This window comes from Phaethon lepturus, unplaced genomic scaffold, assembly GCF_000687285.1.
Source record: "Phaethon lepturus isolate BGI_N335 unplaced genomic scaffold, ASM68728v1 scaffold977, whole genome shotgun sequence".
NCBI lineage: Eukaryota > Metazoa > Chordata > Aves > Phaethontiformes > Phaethontidae > Phaethon > Phaethon lepturus.
The window spans coordinates 23761-45212 of record NW_010552280.1 but is presented as its reverse complement, the minus strand read 5'-3'; the positions used below and the strand labels follow the sequence as shown (position 1 = coordinate 45212).

At 41.0% G+C, this 21452-nt stretch overlaps 1 protein-coding gene across 1 annotated transcript in view; it reads left to right on the top strand.

Annotated features, from left to right (window-relative positions):
* IPCEF1 (interaction protein for cytohesin exchange factors 1) overlaps positions 1-4946 on the top strand; it is a gene marked incomplete at its 5' end in the record, with an annotated part of 19738 nt that extends 14792 nt beyond the window's left edge. The window contains 2 exons of the mRNA XM_010291151.1: positions 338-528; positions 4746-4946. Coding sequence (XP_010289453.1) covers positions 338-528; positions 4746-4946 — 392 coding nt within the window. The remainder of the gene's footprint in view (positions 1-337; positions 529-4745) is intronic.
* Positions 4947-21452: the final 16506 nt, after the last annotated feature.

The window sequence follows — 21452 nt, the reverse complement described above, 5'->3', positions numbered from 1 at the left end:
GGAAAGGTGAATGGGTGTAGATGCTTTCAAACTTGTTTTTGTTCAAATGTAGCATTACTGACAGTTGTTCAAAGCCTGTGATATATCTGGAGCATCTATCAGTGGAAATATATGCTCATAGCTGTTTGGATCACGACCTGATTCTTAAAAACATTTCAGTTTGGTAGTATGTCTTATATGCATTATTATCCTATAAATTACCCTAAAAATTGCCCTTGGTTTTAGCTCTGATACTGTTACTTTTTGACTTGGCTAAGTGCCTTTCTGATGGCTGTAATTAACATTTCTGCTATCTGCTGCCACATTCATGTTCTCATACCCAATTTATTCTTTGCAGATCAGGAAAAATGTGATGATGATGAGATGGAGCGACTTTACAAGTCATTAGAACAAGCAAGCCTGTCTCCCATTGGTGATCGTCGGCTGTCAACTAAGAAGGAGCTTAGGAAGTCATTTATCAAACGCAGCAAAAACCCCTCCATTAATGAGAAACTCCACAAAATTCGAATGCTGAACAGCACATTAAAGGTGAGGCCGCAGACCAAGACAAGGAAAAGCCTGAGAGAAAGAAACACTTTGACTGAAAAAAGAAGCAAGCCTAGACTTCAGCCAAATTCTAATTACATATTTACTTAAAGCCCCAGAGAATTTGGTTAAGTTTTTGAAATTTTTTTTCTACTTCATTTTGAATACTGATCTATGTTTTGTTGTTAAATTTGAACTGGAAACAGAGGCAATAGTTCAGAAGGGACCCTTCTTGCAGAAGTTCCAGTCCATTTGGAAAATTTAATAAAGAAGCTTCTCTTAGTTAGCTGGAAAACTTGCAAGCTTGGCTGAATGCACTGAACAGGGGAGCCTTAAAGAAGGAAGAGCAGACAAAGTACATTGATGATAAAGGACATGAAAATGACCCTGAGCCAAAAAAAGTTTTCCTTATGTGATTATTGGAGAATGTAGAGGATGTGCCAAAGCTATTGTAAAGACCTCCTGTAACTAAAGTATTTTTAATAACAAAAGCATCCTGCTTTTATGTTGGAAACATATAATGAACTGGAGGGGTGGAGGGGTTCAGGGGATGTTCCATGAAAGGGCCAGTAAATCTGTCTGGAATAGGGGGATTTATGAGCCTGTTTACTCGCCAGCGTCAAGTATCACGGCATTTCAAAGCCTGCTTCTGAATGGTGCTGAGGGAAATAGAAAGCTTAACCATAACGTTTAAATTGTAAGGAGAAGAAAGAATAAATGCAAACCTGGGGCTTTACTTGTTTGCAGGAATTTAGTATCTTGTTTCAAGTCCGTGTATTTGGCTTCAGGCATCGTACACTAGAGAAATGCATGAAAATCTTCTATCAGCACAATCATTGATTTGATTATTAGTTACAATGGAAGGCTTGGCTTTGGCACCCTGGCCTGTGTTATATTTTCTGAAGATACAGTTGAAAAGACAAGTGGGAATATAATCATTCTCCCTGTTGTAGGGCTTCCAGGCTCCATATGAGACCTGGTGAAGTCTCTCCTCAGTATCAAAGTGTCTTCAGTGACATGATACTGACACTAGCAGTATCCATCTGCATCAGCAATAAAGCGAACCCATCATACAACAGAGAGCTAGTTTTAAAAGTGTGCCTATTTTACGTGACAGGAAACTAAATATAGAAACAAACTGCAAAGTTTTCCCCAGTAGGAGCCTCCCTAATAAATCTATGAACCAGTTACTACAAAATGGAGTTGTATGTTGTGGGACAATCAATTTCATTAGTATGGAGCTGAATGGAAGCCAAGAAGCCTTACTGCCAGACACAAGCAAGAAGGGCAGCTTTGCATTGATTTAGTACGGGAGTATTGAATAAATCGTGATTAGCAGTGTTTATAACCTCAGGCTTGTCTAACACTTTATTTAATATGGAAAAATCATTTTTGGAGTGTTCACAGTGTATAAAATGTGTTGATATTTTATTTTTTGCTTTCTTCAGACTAAGAAATTGGACTATTGACAAGACAAATATAGCACAGACATTTTTTCACAGACACAAACAGGCTTCTATATACAGCAGTGTTTAAGTTAGCCTGTCTGAAAGGCAAATGCCTGCAATGGGAAAGTGCCATATTCTATGCATCAGTGGGATTACGTGTTTTTAAAGTAAATTTTCTCAATTTACAACAGGAGACATGGCATAATTGGAAATGATCATAGAATCATAGAATAGTTTGGGTTGGAAGGGACTTTTAAAGGTCACCTTGTCCAACCCCCTGCAACGATCAGGGACATCTTCAGCTAGACCAGGTTGCTCAGAGCCCCATCCAACCTGACCTGGAATGTTTCCAGGGATGGAGCATCTACCACCTCTCTGGGCAACCTGTGCCAGTGTTTCACCACCCTCATTGTGAAAAATTTCTTTCTCAGATCTAGTCTAAATCTACCCTCTTTTAGCTTAAAAAACCATTATCCCTTGTCCTATTGCAACAGGCCCTGCTAAAAAGTCTGTCTCCATCTTTCTTCTAAGCCCCCTTTAAGTACTGGAAGGCTGCAATAAGGTGTTCCTGGAGCCTTCTCTTCTCCAGGCTGAACAACCCCAACTCTTTCAGTGTTTCCTCAGTAGAGAGGTGTTCCATCCTTCTGATCATTTCTGTGGCCCTCCTCTGGACCCACTCCAACAGGTCCATGTCTCTCCATCACCCAAATGATCTACTGGAAATTTAAAAATCGGGAAAGTTTTGTATACAATCCATATTTACTCTGCTTTAACTAAAACCCTATTAGTTTGAGACAAGTGATTTATGCAAGATTCGGTGCAATTTTAATTTTGGACTTTTGACTCCACATCTTTAACAACAGATTAATGTTGCTGCCACAATATATCATTAACAAAACATGGTTTGAATAGCTTGGAAGTGAGGGAAGCTGGGTGCAAACGCATCACAGGCTTAATGAATGTGGGAAATAGCTTTAGTGCTACAGAAAAATTCCACAGCGTGGCTTTTTGCCACCAATTTTGTTCATTGGAAATACTCTTCTCTCCCTTCAACCTCCCTATCTCCTTCTTCTCTTAACTGCACATATCTCTGCATCGATGCCAGAAGCCCTCTTAAAAGGGCTGGCACTAAGTCTTGAGGGTAGCACCTGTGCTGAATGGTTGAACAAGTTTTTGTGTTTCAAAAGCATCTCAGGCATCACAGGGGTTAGAGCGGTTGATAGTTCTTTAGAGTCGTAGTGAGATATGAATGTGTAAGCCACCTATTGCTGCTATCAGGAAATGTTCTGAATGTGTGGGAGTATTTTCAAGGTGTTTTCAAGGCAGCCACTAGCACAAAGTGTCCTCAGGTGTGATGAAACTGGTGGCAGCAGGAGATTTTCACAGAACCATAGGATCATTAAGGTTGGAAAAGACCTTTAAGATCATCAAGTCCAACCGTCAACCCAACACCACCATGCCCACTAAACCATGTCCCGAAGTGCCACATCCACACATTTTTTTTGAACACTTCCAGTGATGGTGACTCCACCATCTCCCTGGGCAGCCTGTTCCAATGCTTGACCACTCTCTCTGTAAAGAAATTTTTCCTAATATCTAGTCTAAATGTTGAGAACTATTCCATTGCTTTCACATACAGACTGTGGGGATGGAGCCAGGCAAAAGCAGTAAAGATTTGTTAGTGCAGCATGGTCCCTCCATTAATTGTAGCTGCTAACTGGGTCTTCTCTACCCTGTGATCCACTGCATGGATAGACATTACAGGCTGGAAAAGTGGTTGCTTTTGTATCAGAAAATGTGAGTACATCAATGAATATAAATACCTCAAAGCAGGCTGTAAAGAAGACAGAGCCAGGCTCTTTTCAGCGGTGCCCAGTAACAGGACCAGAGGCAATGGGCATAAAGTGAAACACAGGATGTTCCATCTGAATATCAAGCAACAGTTTTTTACTGTGAGGGTGACTGAGCACTGGCACAGGTTGCTCAGAAAGTCTGTCAAGTCTCTCCTTGGAGATATTCGAAAGCCATCTGGACATGGTCCTAGGCAGCCTGCTCTGGGTGTCCCTGCTTGAGGAAGGGGGTTGGACCAGATGACCTCCAGAGGTCACTTCCAACCTCAACCATTCTGTGAAATAAAGGGTCTCAGTCTCCCTATATCAGTGACTGTTCATGTCTTACGATTGAATGAGGGTTCCTGCAATATATGGTCTGAGCTGCTCTTGTCTAAATGTAGGGACCAGTTTTGTTAGTAGTAGCTGGAGGTAGATGTATTAGCAGCCACATGTGCTCTAGCCACCCATAAACTCTATTGCCAGTTAATTTTTTAATTGCCAGTAAATTATTTTCTGTCTAGCTTCCAGAGAAGAGACTTTTATAATGTGGCCAGGGAATAAGTATTTTTTGAGAAAGTTGTAATTGGTGTGAATTGCAGAAATAAATGCTGTTGCGTCTAGCTTCATGCAAGTACTAACTTGTTGTGAGACAGCATAACAATGTCTAATTTTCACATCAATCCTCTCTCATGAAGTTTTGCTAGGAATCCTACAAAATAAAAGTCTACATGGAATCATAATCTTGCCTTCAACTGGGATGAATTTCTGCTGTAGGCTTAACTTTGATGATTTACGCTCTAAAAATGGGGACAAGTTGCCAGGAGGATCGATAATTGACCGTATCATTGTGACAGGGTTTTCTAATGTTCCCAGAGTGTTTTGGTTGAGGACAATGAACTTGACAGTTTCTGTGGGAAATAACCGCTTGTTCTCTTCCTAGTGTAAGGAACATGACCTGGCCACAATTAACCAGTTGCTAGAGGACCCAAAGTTGACGGCAATGAAGTACAGAGAGTGGAGGAACACAAACATCATGCTGGTCCAAGACATCTATCAGCAGCAGGAGATCCAGGACATGTCCACAGAGAATAGTGAGGAGCAAGAGATGACTCCACAACCTATTGCTGAAAGTGCTATCTGAGGCCATGGTTCATGGCAAGATTTTTCTTCACGGGTCTTCACGTACAGGCACTTTAAACTGCTGCATTTTGAGGTTTGTTTTTTCTAAGTGTTCTTCAAAAGGAAAGCAACCCCATGTCCAAAGCTTTAATTCCTCTTGCAAAACTTATTTCACATCAAAAGGGTGAATCCCCAAAATTAAAAAAGCATGCCTGAACCTGGACTGCATACCTAAGAAGACTATTTTATGAAGCAGTGAAGAAATGTTTTTCCATCTTAGGAGAAGCAAATTAAATATGTCCAATTCCTGGAAGTCACAGAACTGTATAATATGAACTGTATAAATGTGAGGTCCTTGGGGTTGTTTTAGCCATGTAACTTGCTGTTAAAGGAAGCTACAACAATGCCAACAGGATGCAGTCTACTGTCTACCTTTTTACCCCATAAGGTAACCTGATGTATGTATTTCCATTTCTACATTCATTCCCTTTCACCACTCTACCAGTTTCAACTGAGACAAATAAAATAGTAATTATGCATGAGTTTATACTACAGACAGCTGTCAGGCACCCAGTTTGTGCTCTGCCTGATGCTTGATGAGTTTCAAATTTATTTATGGACTAGACCAAGGTACTGTCTTTCTACATGAAGAAGAGAAGGTCTCTCAATGTTTTCTAGCATGTAATGTACTCTTCAGTGAGGCAGCTAATGCTTCAACAAGTTTCAGCTTTTCTTATGGACTTGGCAGAATTACTTGGAAGATTACTTTATTCTTTCAGAATTCCTTGGAACATTATTTCCTTCTTTCTTATTTTTGGCAATTGTGAGGTACAAGGTCATTCCAGATTCCTACTTAGGAAGGTGATCAAGTTCACAAGGCAGAACCTAAATAATTAAATTCCTGATGTGGACCTGAAAGTGTAAAACATAGCTGCAAATATTTTTGTAAATATATGTCATTTTATGGCTTATATGAATATGACTGTACTGTATATATGTTTTATTTATATATTTATATATGCTGAATTTCCTAATGTAGATGGGCACACATGGAACAGACCCACCCATCTGCTTACATGTTGACTTGAAATGCCTCTTTGTTTTTTGTTCCATTATGAATCACAGTAATGGCTCTACAACTGAGACTACCCTGGGACATCTGCTGTAACTTTTTCTTCATTGTCCTCAGTAGAAGGTTTGGGTTTTTTGCCTTCCCATCTTCTGCATATGTACAAGTATGAGGTACTTTGCAGAGTGCTAAATTTTGAAAAGCAAGGATTAGCCCACCGTTCTTAAATTAATGCCACTACAGGAACTGTGGCAATATTCACTTCTGTTGGCTATTTCATAAAGATATACTTTGTCATTATTTTTAAATGCAGTTTATGTTTTAAAGCAAGATACACTCTACAGATGCAGCCATATTCACTTGTCTTTATACATTGTATGTTTTGTCATAGCTTGATTGAGAAAACAAAAGTTAACAGTGTTAGTGGGAACATGTGAAATCTTTTCCACCTGTGTAGTGATGATGCAGTAATGATACTGCATATCTAACACTCACCAGCTTTCCTTTTGAAATAGAGACACGGCATTATGTCCCAGTGCATCCAAAAATGGCAGTTAAGGCTGTGTTGAGTGTGGACGAGGAGCAGACGCTAGGCTATAAGAAAGGGGGAATAGAAGGAAGAATGTAGGCTCCTTTGATACAGGCTTCAGTGGGAAAGGGTCAGGGGAAACTGGGGCTGGTTGAATACAGAAGCTGGGCTATGCTTGGGGTAGCATCACTGCCTCAGGTATAAAAGGGTTTGGGAGTGTGAGGGTAAGGGCTGATAATATTAGCTCAGGACTTAATAATTAGGGCTAGTCTTCTGGTGGGGAGCAAATGTGAGCTGAGACCTGGAAGTGGGTGATGACTAAATGGGGAAGCAGACATAAAATCTAGGTTGGTTAAAAAGCTATTGTTTTCAGGAAATTGTCATATGGGTGTAATTTCATCACTTCAGTAATTCTAACTAGAAGTTGATAGGAATTAAGCAAGCTCGTTGCAATTTCGTTTAGAGTAATCGCTTCCTGAAAATGGAGCTCATTCTAAGTTTTGTTTTTGTTTTTGTTTTTTTTTTTTAAAATATTTCCCCATCCACAGAAGACCCTCTGGATGGTGGACATCTGTTAGTGTCCCGCTCCTGAATGAATTCTTCAAAGCAGATGTGTAGGTGGGAGAGGGATAGCCCCTGAATTTGACATGATGTCAATTAACTGCTGAGCACACACTGAAAGTTAGGAGTGTAGGGCTTAATCTGCTTGGTGCATCTCAATTTTAACTACTTGGTGCTAAATAATTGGTAAATAATGGAGGTCAAATTGAGCATATTTTTCAGATTTTCCCTTGTAGGTGCAGACCATTCAGTTTCTCATAAAACAAAGCATGTAAACACCACTTTCCTTCAAAAGCATCTTCACTTAGGTGTTAAAAACAGGGATGTGCTTAAGTGGCCTGTTGAACAGAGCCATAGTCGTCAGTGCCTTGCAGTTCTGAGCAAAGTCCTAATCAACTCCGTTTGCTGAAGCAGATTTGCACTATACAAAGGAAAGCAGTATGTGGCCTGTACACGCTGTGTTGACTCTTTTCAGACTGTGCTTGTATAAGCATATGCAAAACTGGTTTCCCAAATACAGAGACAGACAAATGTCCTTGAACCACCCAAACTCTACTATTGGTTTTGATAAGACTATGTAGCTTAAAATAGCTTTTAAATTACTCTTTCAGATGGTGAGTAGATACTTACTGTAGAACTACTGAGTTTTTGAAAACTTGCTGAGGATGGGCTGCGTCACGGTCTTTGAAAATAAGAGAAAATTCTTGAACGGTGTTACTTTAATGCCATTGTTATTTTAACAAATTTCTGTGTGTTCGAGACAACAAATGTACGAGTTTTACGTACAAGTGCAGCGCTGGGAGTCATCTCCATTCTCTTCAGTTACTATTTAGACCCAAGGCAAATGGAAAGTTTGGGAAATGTGAAATGAAAATTGTAGTAAAACAGGATTCATTTTCCAGCACCACTAATCGATGTGCCAGTTCTCACCCGGTGCTGGATTCGTCACAAGGGACTGCGCAGGAAGGTGAAAGCCACGGTCGGAGAAAGACGTGTGCACAAGCCGACAGCTTCAATTAGCGGATGCGGCGGGGAGCCACCTCGGCAGGAGAAACTTGGACGACTCTGTGCTCCCCTCGGTGACACTTAGGGTTTGGTCTGAATTTGGAAAGCCTGCACTACTGACTATTAGCGCAGGGAAACTGTGCATCCCTAGTGAATGTCTAAAAGTCTTTAACCATCTGCCTCATGGGACTTGTTTTATGTACTTTTTCAGGAGAAAATGTGTGTGGATGTGTGCACGTGCACACTTATTCCTTTGTCAGTAAAGCCTTTTCGTATTGGTGCAGCTATGTAGATTTTGGAGTAACTAATGACAATATCTAATTTCAGCTGTTTCTGCAGCCTGCCTCTGGTGGCTTTTCTGGATATCGAATCTCTCTGTTTTGGTGGTGTATATCTCATGAGCTACAAGAATGAGCTGGGATCACATTTTCTTTCCCAAGATGAAGGAGGTTTCATGTGGGGACAGTGAATCGTTTCTGCATCTAGTTCTGATGATTTACTCAATACTGGGTTTCAGCTGAAACAGGAATAAGCAGGAATAAATGATGTGCTACAACATTCCCACCCCCGTCCTCCTCCCCCCGGTAACTTTTTTGAGTAAACTATCATATTGAGAGAAAAAGCTGTTTTGGGACAGCCAGGGAGGGGCGGGATGGAGAAATGAGGTGGTATTTGATTTAAAACTATGTAGAATTTCAGAATTTAAAATGACTTCTAACTAGGAAAAATTATGGGCATGCTGCATCTATTGTGTAAGCCTGTAAGATTACATGTCTATTACAGATATAATATAAAAAACTTGTATTTTTCAACTCTTAAACTAGCAAGAGAGTCCATGTAAGCATGCTTCTGTGTGAGGAACTCCATGTACTGGGGTTGAAGTTTGGGTGGGCTTTTTTTTTCTTTTGCTTTTATAGGTGGCACAAAAGCTACCAATTGCAATGAGAGCCTGGGTTTACTTAATTTATGAGACATGTCTTTCTGTTAACAGGAAGCCAAAGTGGTTTTATCGTAGTGGTAGAGCCAAAGTGGTATTTCCTGTTCTGTGTGGGGCATTTCGAAGCAGAAGACATTTTAAGATGTCAGTCAGTATTTCCTTGATGGCTTGAAGATTTATCCTGTTTCGGTCTGCTCCAAGCTGCCACATTCTTGGATTTTTAAGAACCAGTTTTATTATTAACTAAAACAAAAATTGATGTGGAAAAAGAAAAGGAAAAACAGAACAAAAAAAAAGTCTGAGCTAAAATCAGGCTGCAAGTCTTTTCTCTGTGCGTAAGGGTAATGTGAGTTAAGCTTGCCAAAAGCTAGGCATTTCAACACTGAAAAAAGATTGTCAGGTGTTGAGGAGAGTACTACATTCCTTGAATTTTGCTATGGAAGAAGTTCCAAGACCTGTCTGCTCTGGAAAAATTAATATTTTTCTAATTTATTTCCTCCTGGTAAAAATCAAAAGGGAGTGGCTTATAAGGTGTCAGAAAGTTAAAAATGGAATAGGCATAAAATTCATTGATAGTTCACCAACCTTGATGCATTACCTTGAAATGATCGATTTAGATGACTTGGCCTTTAAGGCAGAAAATCCATTTCTTTGGGAAACCAGTGTAGCTGTCACAGTGTCTGAGGCTTATGTATCCCATCTGGCTCACATGAGGTCCATTTTGAGGATGTAGGTGTATGGCATTTCTATAGGGCCAATAGGTTGCATCATCAGACCGTAGCTTAGGAACCATGTGAACTCTAACGCTCCCTATGCCCTAGATACCTTAGGACCTACCCAAATTATTCTGATTCTTGAAGTTGCTTATGGCAGTTTTACCTTCCCCATCTAAAAATAAAGGGGACATGAAAATATGTCTCCCACTCTCATGTGAAGAGAAATTAGCACTAGTCTAGCAAAGATTTGGGTAAGTCACTTTATGAATGTTTAGCAAAATAACTCACCTGGTGAGGTGCCACCACCAGCAGCGCCCTGTGCAAAGCTTTCAGCGCTGAGGACCGGGCACCAGGAGGAAGGGGGGTGTCTGTTCTGTTACTCTCTATGTAGACAGGGAAAGCCACGCACAGAGGAGTATTTGCAAGGGTATCTCCTAGGCAGGGGCAGGGCCTGCAGCACCGTGAAATTTTACGGAATCCCAATTTGGTATTTTATCTGCTAAGACTACTATTTTTTTTCACTGGTTTCAAACTTGAAGCACAATGTTTGCACTCAGCGCTGCCTTTTACTGCTTGTTGCCCACACATGTGACTTGATTTTAATGGAACGATACACACATCTTGCAGAATGAGAGCCTTATGTTTGCACTTGTCAATTAAACACTGAGATGAGAGAATGTTTTGCTCAGCCTTTTCTTTACTTTTCACTGTGGATTTTTCAGTTTACTGCCATATAAAAAAATAAGGATTTGCTGGTTCTTTAAACAAGCAAATTCCCCTTGGGACTAATATTACTAATAGGTTGAACAATCTGGATCCAGGAACAGTCAATGAATGGTTTGACTGAGGAACGCTTCCACCAGCTGGCAACGTAATTTTTGCAACTCCGCTGTTAGTTTACTTAATTCCCTTTAATGGGTTGCTGTAGCCACCCTTAAGGAAGGATGGTATCTTCTGACAGGCGTGGGATGTTGCTGGATTTTTTTTTTTAGTTCACAGAACAGCCTGTTTCAACTAAAAGATGACTGGGATCTTTGTCAAAAGAGTTTCAGTTTAGCTGGACAGGCCAGCCAGATAGCAGTACAGTGAAGGTGTGCTTCCTAAGAAATGAGCTTGTCTGAGGGCTCAGCTGCCCTCAGGGAAGAATGTCCCTGTCCCTCTCTGTTCCTCCAGTCTCCTACATGCTCCCACTGCCTGCCTCGTGTTAACCTGCTCACCATTTGGCACCTACGGCAGCTCAGCCGAGTCAGGCAGCAAGGAACAGACCCAGCAAGCTGGACAGTCCTCTGCTGTGACGGTGAATAAAATTGGCTTATGGAGAGGTACAGTGGCTGCCAGAGCCCTCACAAGGGAGGCAGCTGGATTGCGTAGGCAGAAGCAGAAGGAAGAAGAGCTGCATAAGCGTGAGGGAAGAGGAGGACCTCTTCCTTTTAGGAGCAGAGCATTAGCTTCACTCAGCTTCCTGCAAAGCCATAGCTTCACTTTCACCAAGTAATGATTTCCCGTTTTTCCCCCTGCGACACATGGCTGTGAAGACAACCTGAGGGAACAGTTTTCCATGGGGTTTGCTGTGATCTCAGCCTGTGCTCTTGCTTTCCGTGCCTCACGCATGGCTGAAAGTTTTGTTTCTGGGCCTGAAAGCCAAACTCTACAAGAAGCAATGGTATGCTTCCTTAGGAGTCTTCCCGGCATGCTTGCGGCAGCGGTCGGGGCCGGAGCACCGCACGTGCTCCGGTTTGCTCTAGCTGTGAAACCACACCTCGCTGACTTAGACCGCCTCTTGCTTTCCTCTGGCTTTTGATTTACACCCTCCTGTGGTAGCACAAGATATAACTGGTTCCAAAGTTTTGTAAGAATAGAAATGAGCTGCTCATCATGACTTGGACAGTTGCCTTTTGTCTGCTTAAAAAAAACGCTGGGCTTCACCGGGCTTCCAGACATTTCCCATGAGCTTGGGGTTGATATGCTCACCAGCAATACAGAGGGCAAAAGCACCGTTCCTGGCATCTGACCCTATTTCATCGCTTCATGTTTTGGAAAGGCTCAGTCATCATGCTTCTGACATTAACATGGGCTGTTTCTTATTGCTGGAAGAAAGTACATACTGCTTGCCGTCGGGGGAAAGTTCCTGCGTTATTTTCCTGTGCTCAAGAAATGACCTGCTGGTCCTTAGAGGGTGTTTAAAATTGTCTGATATGTGCCTTGGTAGTACACGGGATACTGTGCACGGGTGACAAACTGCTCTGTTATTTTGATGGGGAAATGTGTGCCTTTCCTCTTTGCACTTCTGGGCAGAGGGGTGTCAGTCTGGGCGGACACAGAAGTTCTCCCTGTACTGCCGGTGGGAAAACATGGCTTCTTGCACAGGGGTGTCAGCAAGCTTTTCTGACGGAGAAAAGCGATCCCTTAGCACAGCCTGCTGGCTGTTAGCGAGCCAGCAAGCAAGGGAGAAAAACTGCAGGTTTATACGTAAGAGGGGAAGTAAGAGTGTTACTGCTGGAGGCGTGATGGCCTCAGTCTACAGGCGAGCACGTCTTACAGTGAGGTGACAGCATTTGCGGCAGGTGGGAAAATGGAGACGCTGTCTGGCACACCGACCCTCTCCAGGCCTGAAGCAGAAGCGGTGAACTGAAACCAAGTACAGTCTGAGGAAAAAGATGCTCTGTGAGGAAAAGCAAGTTAACTTGCTTTTAGATGCTCTGAGAGGCCAAGGCAGGTGCTAGGAAAGGAGAGGTGGTAAATCTAGGGGCAAAAAAGGGTAATTATTGCCTGTGGAAAAATGAGGGGCACAAGATCGGTGGAAACCCACAACCTGCCATACAGCTGATATCTCAGAGTGTATGATTTTTAGTATCTGGTTATCTAATGTCCATGAATCTCAGCCAGTGAATTGTTAAACCTGTTTTTCAGACAACCCTAAAAGACCAGTCCATTTTAGTGGAAAATGCTCTCGTGCTGGTGTTAAGGACAGTGGTGTGTTTCTGTGCCTCATGAAACATCTACAGAAGTCTGGTGTAACTCAAAAGCTACTGTCACGGTGTGGCACAGGATAGACAGCCGAAAATTCAGAGGCATCTCCGACGTCCTCAGCCTTTGCAATGTCAGCCATGCATCTATGGGCATATCTGTCCTCTTGCAGATCTGTTGCTGAAGTAGAAGGTATGTTTCTATGGTGTGTTTTCTTAAATTTTATTTTCATCATAGACAATAAATTCAGTTCGCCTTGGCTAGCACTTAAGTTCATGAATTACAGCAGCAATAAAAATGACCCTGGTGGTGTCTTTTTGTGTGTGATTTGAGAAGTTCGCTCTACAAATGCCGGGAGGAGCCCCAAATAAAATTTCATAACTTCTGTAAAATGCATGCATTACTTTTCCAGACTGATGTGATATTTCATCGTGAACACAATCTGTTTTCTGTGAAATAATTTATTCTGCTCATCTTGTTGATGACAAGTTGAGGCAGTTCAGGTGGCTGTTTCTGAACCAGGTTTTCTGACACACAAAAAAAGGATGAATTAGGGTGCTGGTACTGGTTGGAAGAAGCAGGTGAGAGTCCTCAGAAGCAATGGAGCAAACAAACCTCAGCAGTTTGGAGACAGTGACACAAATTGTGTATATGTCTTGAAAAGCGGACGCAGGAACCTCACTCATTAAACTGAGGAAGGAAACTAGTCCCATGAGGAATCAGAGGAACGATCAAGTCAGGGTTTCTGTGACAACGCAGTTCATACAAAAATCTGAGCGTGAAACAAGCCCTGGGAACAGAGTCCAGACGCGGGAAGGTGTCCAGGTACTTTGTGTGGGCTGGTCTGGGAGCATGGCTGCTCCAAGTGACGCGGGGCAACCTGGTCAGGCCATAGCCCAGGCAGGCCCGGGTGCTAGGCCAGGCCTTTCCCCCGGAGGTTAGCACCCATCCTAGCTGTTCTCCGACACGATGCCGATTTGTGGATCTGGGCCCAGCTTTGATGACCTGGGCTAGTTCTGCATTGCGATTTCTGCCCGAGAGTGTCTGCAGTGGGGTGCAGACAGCGGTGGCTTTGTTTCTAGCTGTGGTCCTGGTGTGTGCCAAGGGGTGCTCATGACTGAATTTAGGCTTAGACTGTATCAAGGTTCAGGACAGAAATAATTTAGCATCTCTATTACTAGATCATTCATGAACAAATGGGGTCGATTTAAGGTAGGAGGTTCAGGGGTAGATGGAAACTCATCCCTAGAGTTCCATTCAGCTCGGCATAGTGACAGCTGAAGATACAGATTATTTTCCAGGTATCAGAAAAAACTCAGAGGATATTTTAGGAGTAGCAAAGGCTGTTGCCTTCCTTTCAATTTTGATTTGGGGCTGGGTGGCATTCTCAGATTAGGGTGACAACTAACATTTGGGGAAGGGGTAGGCCTTGGGCTGATATTTGCTTCTTAGTCTCTGCCCACTCTAGACAGAGTGGTGATGATGACCCCATTCCATGCTCTGAGTTTGTCCCTCCTGCCCTGCTCCTTAAGTGATGTTGGGTGTTTCCTTGGGCAGAAAAGGTAACATTGCATGAAAAGAAGTGATGTATGACATGGCACTGGGTGGTCAGGCAAGTTAGAAGTAGCAGTGTAACATAATGTGTTGATTTTACCCCAGAAGTTTGGTATACTCTGAATAATAATAAGTTCCCTGTCTGTAATTTTGTTGTGCAGAGGAAATGCACGTGATGGAAAAGATAATTTAAGGTGTACAGTGTTGGATGCAGATTTGAAGGACCAACCCTCAATTTCCAGACACAGATAATACACGTGATTTTGATTAAATCACTCCTACACAGTGACTCAGTCCCCTGTTTGTAGCAGGGTGATGAGAAGTGTCTACTACAGAGGACTGTAAATCCAGCAGTGCTGCTCCACTGATTAAACAGAGGATGACACAGAGTTGCCAATACAGGCTGTGACAGTCAACAGTAACATGGTGAATCTTCCAGATCTTGAGGACTGATGATTTGCATGTGGCAATATACTTTTGGGAGGCTCTGTGTAAGGGAAGAGGAAAGTTGAAAAGATTTCGTGCTGAAGTGTCCCCCCTGACAAGAGGTGTTTTGTCCTGGAGATGACATTGTCCACCATGCACGAACCGCAGAGTTAGACCCCATGAGCCTGATTGTCCCTGTGTGACTTTGTCTCTCTCTTGAAGCCAGAGCACGGCTGTGTGCAGCTGCAGGTGCATTTGCAGAAGAAATGCACAGCTGACCTTGGCTTCCAGTTTGCTCGGCTAACAGGAGAGGGGTGGGCTCAGCTGGCCCCCCGTGGAGTGGGGCTCAACAGCTGAACTCGCTTTTTGGCTTTATTGTTATAGGATAAGGCAGCATGAGGAGGCTTACCTGTGCTGTGGGCATCTGACTCGCATTTTGAATAGTGGGAGGGTATGCTAGAAATCCATATCAGGCCCTTTCATGTGTGCAAATTAACAAAAAAAATAGGGTACCGATGGCTGATTGTGTCATGGGCAAAGCAATATTGACTAATTATTGCCAATTAACACAAAGTTTTTGTCAGGATTAAGGTTCTGAGGAAAACCTCGGTAAATCACCTAAAATGTACCATTTGCAGTGCTCTAAATACACCCCATGGTGCCTTGGGGGTATCCCTGTCCCTCTTGCTACTTATCATTCACTGGTTTTTTTTGAACAAAAAAGGTTTCAGTATAGGGTCAGTGTTTTGGTAAATTAAGGTGAAAAAAGATTAGGTATAATTTTCCAAAGATCATTCAATAATTTTTGCCGTGACTTACTTCTAAGATATTTGATGTTCTCAGAACTATGTTTTTTAAGATTATGCTGAGTTCTCCGGACAGCCTTTTCCTTCAACCAAGCTGAAAGGCCTCCTTTCAGATTTTGATTTGTACCAGGCTTTTATCTACATCATGTAGGATCAAATTGATTACTCTTGTGACAGGATTGATAACTGATTGGAAAATACATCATATATGGATTGTCAATATTGAAATCTCCAAACAAAGCAAAAAGATCAACACTTCACCTTCTATTGGTATCCAGCTTCTAATTTGACCATCTGCTGTTTCTCTTTAGCTTTTTAAAATATTCTCCTGATTATGCTTCCATGTATTACACTTTAGCAAATAGAATGAAGGCAAATCTACTCCTACTTTCATATATTTTGGCTGAATTTTTGCCAGGCACAGAATCATATTCTTCTCCTTCCCACCGAGATTTCTAACAACTAGTGTTTTCTTCTGAATTTTTCAAAGAAGCAATATATTTGTGAATAAGGTGCGCTTCATTTTTTAAGATAATCCAAATTCTCTCTCATTGCTTAACATGTCAGTGGATGTACATATTCAATCTCTTTTAGTGAACATTTGTTTAGTTTAGCCAATAGCATAGAGATGATACAGGCTGTTCAAATTTAATTACCTTTTTGTATTCCTTAATTGGAATATTTCCTTGTATATGACCTTCCAGAGAAGCAGAAGACAAAAGAACATGGAACAGGAGGGATCAAGGCATGCACTGTTCACATGTAAATAATGTATCCCTTGGGTGTTTCTGAACATCTGTTTACTGTCACAGCCTCTTTCTGTAAATATCTATTTTATTTTTCTCTTGTAATGCTGTTAGTATGCAGCATCAGAAGAAAGCATTCTTCCCTGCATGTTGAATCAGAGGGATAAAAACAACTTGGTGGATCCAAATAGGTTAGGTATCTATCTCATGACTCGGATAGTCAACGCTCTTGCTCTAAAAGACTTACAAATCAAGATTGCTACCGTGTACCATAACGCAATTAGATAAAAGCAGAGAATGGTAGCATTCTAACAAAAACTGTTAACTGTGATTAATCTAACAGTGACTAACACAAAAGTTATTATACAATGTTTAAGGGATTTTTTTTTCCCCCCAAGAGTGCAGCAGACCAAATCTAAGCATCACTTTTTTGATGGATCAGAATTTCATGCATTGACATTGATTCTTGGTACTGGAGATGTGTCATTACTAGATGAACCCTACTGGTGTTGCTAATAACTGTAACCTCCCTCTGTGCTGGTGGGCTCTGGCTTAATGTGGTTCATTACAGAGCAACAAAAGACTAATTGTTTTAAAGTATTTCACAGAGCGTTTACATTGCCTTTTTGTATTGCCATCATTATCTCTGTCATTTGGAATTTGGATATGAGATAACTGAAGAAAGCTTTTCTTCTCTCCTAAGAAAACCATGCATTAGAGGTGGCAGAGAAATTCCATATTAATTGTATAAAAATAGAATAAGTAGCAGCAGAATTACACATTTGCAGACACACTACCTCAGTTTCTATCTGTTGGATGTGCTGCAGTAGAAGTTTTAAATTTGAATGTGGATAGCTAATGGAGTTTTAAAAAAAACATTTATTTATCATTGTTTAATTTTCTCAAGTTAGTTTTTAGGTGATTGAAGAGTTTGCTTCGGCTTCATGTTCAAACTTACGTTTAAATGCTCATTATTATTTTGGCTTTTGATGATTGAGCTTGGTAAGGGAGACTCATTTGAACCCTGTACCTCTTAATACAGGTAGATACAAAATCATGAATCTGGGGGGAAAAAAAAGCTGAAATAAAGTAACTATGCCACATTTGTGGATAATACAATTAAATGAGTAGGAGCTCCTAATATGATGCTGTGTATTAATGCATTAATGTATTATTTGATGCATGTTGATGGATTTTTTGCAAAGATATCAATGAGAGGGTAAAGAGAAGAATCACATTTTTCCTCTAAGTTTGTGATGAAAAGAACAGGGAAATAAAATGTTACCTAGAAAACATTATAAAGGAAAAAATACTCTGCGTGTTCAGTAATTTTACAGACTTTAACACACCTTTCTTCAAGCTCAAGGTGTTTTGTTTATATCAGCACATTAATCTGTGACTGTGTGGGTATGTGCAAAATGGTGTGTACTCCAGAAAAGGCTGTTGGATTAGAAGTGATTAATTGGAGTAAATACACAATAAATGTCTGTCTGTCATCTTTAGCCGTACTACTTTCATATTCCTCACTAATATAGTACTAAGGAATTTAGCCTGGTATTACAAATCACTCCAAAACTTTCATTGAATTATCCAACAAAGAAAAAATATCTTCTGTTTCTTCACCTACTGCCAAATGTGAGTTTGGTGCAGTGGAATTAATTTGATGCTACAGGAAAAACTGAATACAGGTTTGTGTATAGTTATTGTGCTGATCCTCACTGTAAATTTGAACAGAGAAAGTAGGAGTATGAAATGGTTGCAAACATCCTCATCCAAAAAAACCACTACGTCCTGCCCTTAATGTGACGAGTCATTTTACTGTGGGACTTTTGGGGGCTGCATATGGCTCTACATCCCAGAGCTCAGCTGTGTCTTGCTGGGGAGCTGCACAGCACCTCTGCAGATTCCCTTGGATCATAAACAGAACTTATCACCGCTGCCTGTGCGGGCAGTAGATAGTGCATCAGGGAAGATGTAAGTTCACATAGTGGGATTTCATCTCTTCCAAAGCAGCAAAATCACTGAAAGATTGAAGGCTGGAGAAACTGAATTGTCAGTGCTGCCCAAACTGGCATCCCAGTTCAGGCCATGCTCCACGGTTCAAGCTGACCTGTTGCGGCTGCTTACTACATGCAAATGTGTCTTTAGGAACTGAACCTACTGTGGTTTCTCTAGTGTTACCCCCCCATCCTTTCTTGACACCAACACATGGTTTACTATGTCTGGATGCTCACTTATTTTCGGGCCAGGTGGTGTCTATGAAACGAAGGGAACGTGGGGATTGATGCAGTTTTGCATCATCTTTTCTCTCTCTGCAGGATCCTCTTGCCTTGTGTCATTAGACTAGTCCTTGATGTCAGCTAGTGTGCTCCTTGAGGACAACGGTTCTTCTCCAGGGGCTTACGCATGCTGGGAACGGCTGAGAACAGTGTGTTCAGCAGCCGCTGCCTTGCTTCGGCTCACTTCTATTCACAGAGAAATTGTGTGCAGAATGGACATAAAGCAAGGCCATTAATACAGAGCATTTATTTGCTTTCTCCTATATCCAGAACTTCACCGAGGGCCTCTGCGCTGCATTATGCAATCACAGAATCATAGAATGGTGTTTTGAAGAGGTCTCTGGATATAGTAAGCGACTTCTCTGGTATTTGTGATACTTCGCCAAATGATGCAGTGTCTGACTGACAGCGGTCATAGATCACTTAGCTTTTTTGCTATGGACTTAGCTGCTTTGGCTACTCCCGTTATATGTTGGTAATATGAAAGAATATTCAGGCCTAGAGTAAACATAGCATGACAACCTGGGAGGGTGCCAAGGGACCAATAAATAAGTAGGAAATAGAAGACAGTGTGCATCAGTTCTGAAAAACCTGTTGGATGCTGTACCTCACCAAAGGCTTTTAAAGAAATGAAAGGATAACGACGTGAAGGAAAAAAAAGTCCGTCATGAATTGATAACTGAATGAAAAGCAAGAAACAAACCGTAGGAATAAATAGTAAGTGGAAGGGAGGTTTCTAGTGATGTCCCGGAAAGTTGCTGTCCCATTTTGTCATGTTTCATATAAAGGAGGCATGCAGCGAAGTAACAAGTTTTCTAAAAATACAGTTATTCCAATTAGTGAAAGCTAGACCAGATGTGACAAAGAGCTCATGGCATTAGGTGACTGGGGGATCAAATGATGGATGGCATGCACAGTTGATATATAAAAAATAATGTGTGCGTGCAGAGAGAAAAAATCCCAACCACATATATACAACAATGGGTAGTAAATTAGTTGTTACTGATCAGGCAAAAGATCTTAAGTTATTGTGGGTAATTCCCTGAAAACATCCATGTGTTTTTTTGTCCGTCCAGCTCAGGAGTATTCCAATTGGCAATGAGCATGCCAGGGAAGAAACAACTGAGGAGTTATACAATAAAATCTGTAAAATCATGACTGGCATGAAGAAGAGAGTAAAAATAGTCATGATTATTCCCTACTGAATAGTCATATTTGTGTCATCTTGCTCAAATGTTGAACAGAATAGCCATTATTCACTGTGTTGGTTTTTTTTTCCACAAATATAAGAAATAATTATGCCCAAATAAGATGTCTGGCAGAACTTTTAAAATCAACAAAACAAGAATATTTCAGCACAGTTCAACCGTGGGACTCCTTGCTAGAGGATATTTTAGGTAACAACCTCTATCACTTTATAGATTGAGGAATTTCTCCAGTCACTCTATAAAGAAAAATTAACCAAAATTTTTTTTTAAATTATGAGCATTTCTACAATGATAGAGAAAATGTGCCTAGTAACGCCGGGACACCAAGACCCACTGGGACAAAACGGCTTGCATTTAAGCTAGTAAATTCTTTTAACCTCCAAAATTGTATAGGAGCATGCAGGTCAGCAGGGAGCCAGGCAGCAGCGCCAGGCTCTACCCTGCCTCCAGTTTTAGCGGTACAGGCAGGCTCGTTCCAGTGTTTAATTTAATAAGAAAGAGCTTGGGAAGCCTCCATCTGCCGGAAGCTGTAAAGGGAAAGTTTCCCTCTGCTCACCCTGTCTTTCTGTTTTCGGAGACAAAAACGTCGGCTGGCTCCTGGAGCCAAGCCCCTACAGCGAGTTCTCAGTGCAGGAGGGATGGGTGCTGTTCGGATCAAAACCGAATTCACCCATATGCTTTTTTTTTTCTTAAATAAAAAAAAAACTGGGAATTACCCTTTTAAAAAAAAAAAAACAGAACATATTCCTTAAAGTAATCATATCATTAATCTGAGAACCTGCAAGGCGATTGTGTTGGTATTGGTTGATTGCATGGCGTTTTTTTAAAGCTAAGCTATTAATACAGGGCATAACATGTCAATCAATGTGCATTTCAACACAGTTTGTTGCAAATATACAAGAAACACAAACTTTTATTAAAGGTTTGTAATGAAGGTACAGAAGTTGTGTAATAATATGCTACTTATTGCAAAACACTTCCAATGAACATTCATGCTTGTGGAAAAAAACAAGACATTTTACTTATTTTTGCCAATGCTCTGCTAATAAAATTTGCTTCCTTATATCCTTAGACCATCAAGGCTACAACGATGTTACTACTGCTAAAAACATTTACAGTCAGCTTGCTCAATTAATTACTGAACTGTAGCAACCTAAGATATCTTGAAAAATATTAGGCTGTCTGTTGTCAATTCATAATATTTTGCCTGTGAGCTTCATTCCACTCTAAATACAGAAGAAACAATGGTTTCAATTCATTATATGAATTCTGTGAAAGCCGATTAACTTTTGACTAGTCATGAAACGATGATTTTAAGTTAAAATAAATGTATTTCTGATTTGTCAGTTAAGACTTTTCAAATGGTCATTCAATGTATTCCGATTTTCTGAGCATGGCAGACTACTCAGAACCTGTCAGATGGTAATGACACATGGTGCTAATCTGTTTGCATTTCTGGTGTATTCTGTGTTCCTCTTGTTATCTAAATAACATTGCTGTGTAGTGCAAAATAATATGTCAAATTCTTCCAAGTGCCTGTCTTATGCCATTTAAAAATTAGATGCAAAACCTCTTAGGATGAGGATGACAGCTCTGGTTTAAATTTTAGTGATGCCTATGAGGAGATCCTGCTAAACTAATACAAAATTAAATTTTAAATCTCTATGACAGCACAGTGGAATTTTCAACAGAGAAGGGAAAAATAATTAAGGCACTTCTGCTATG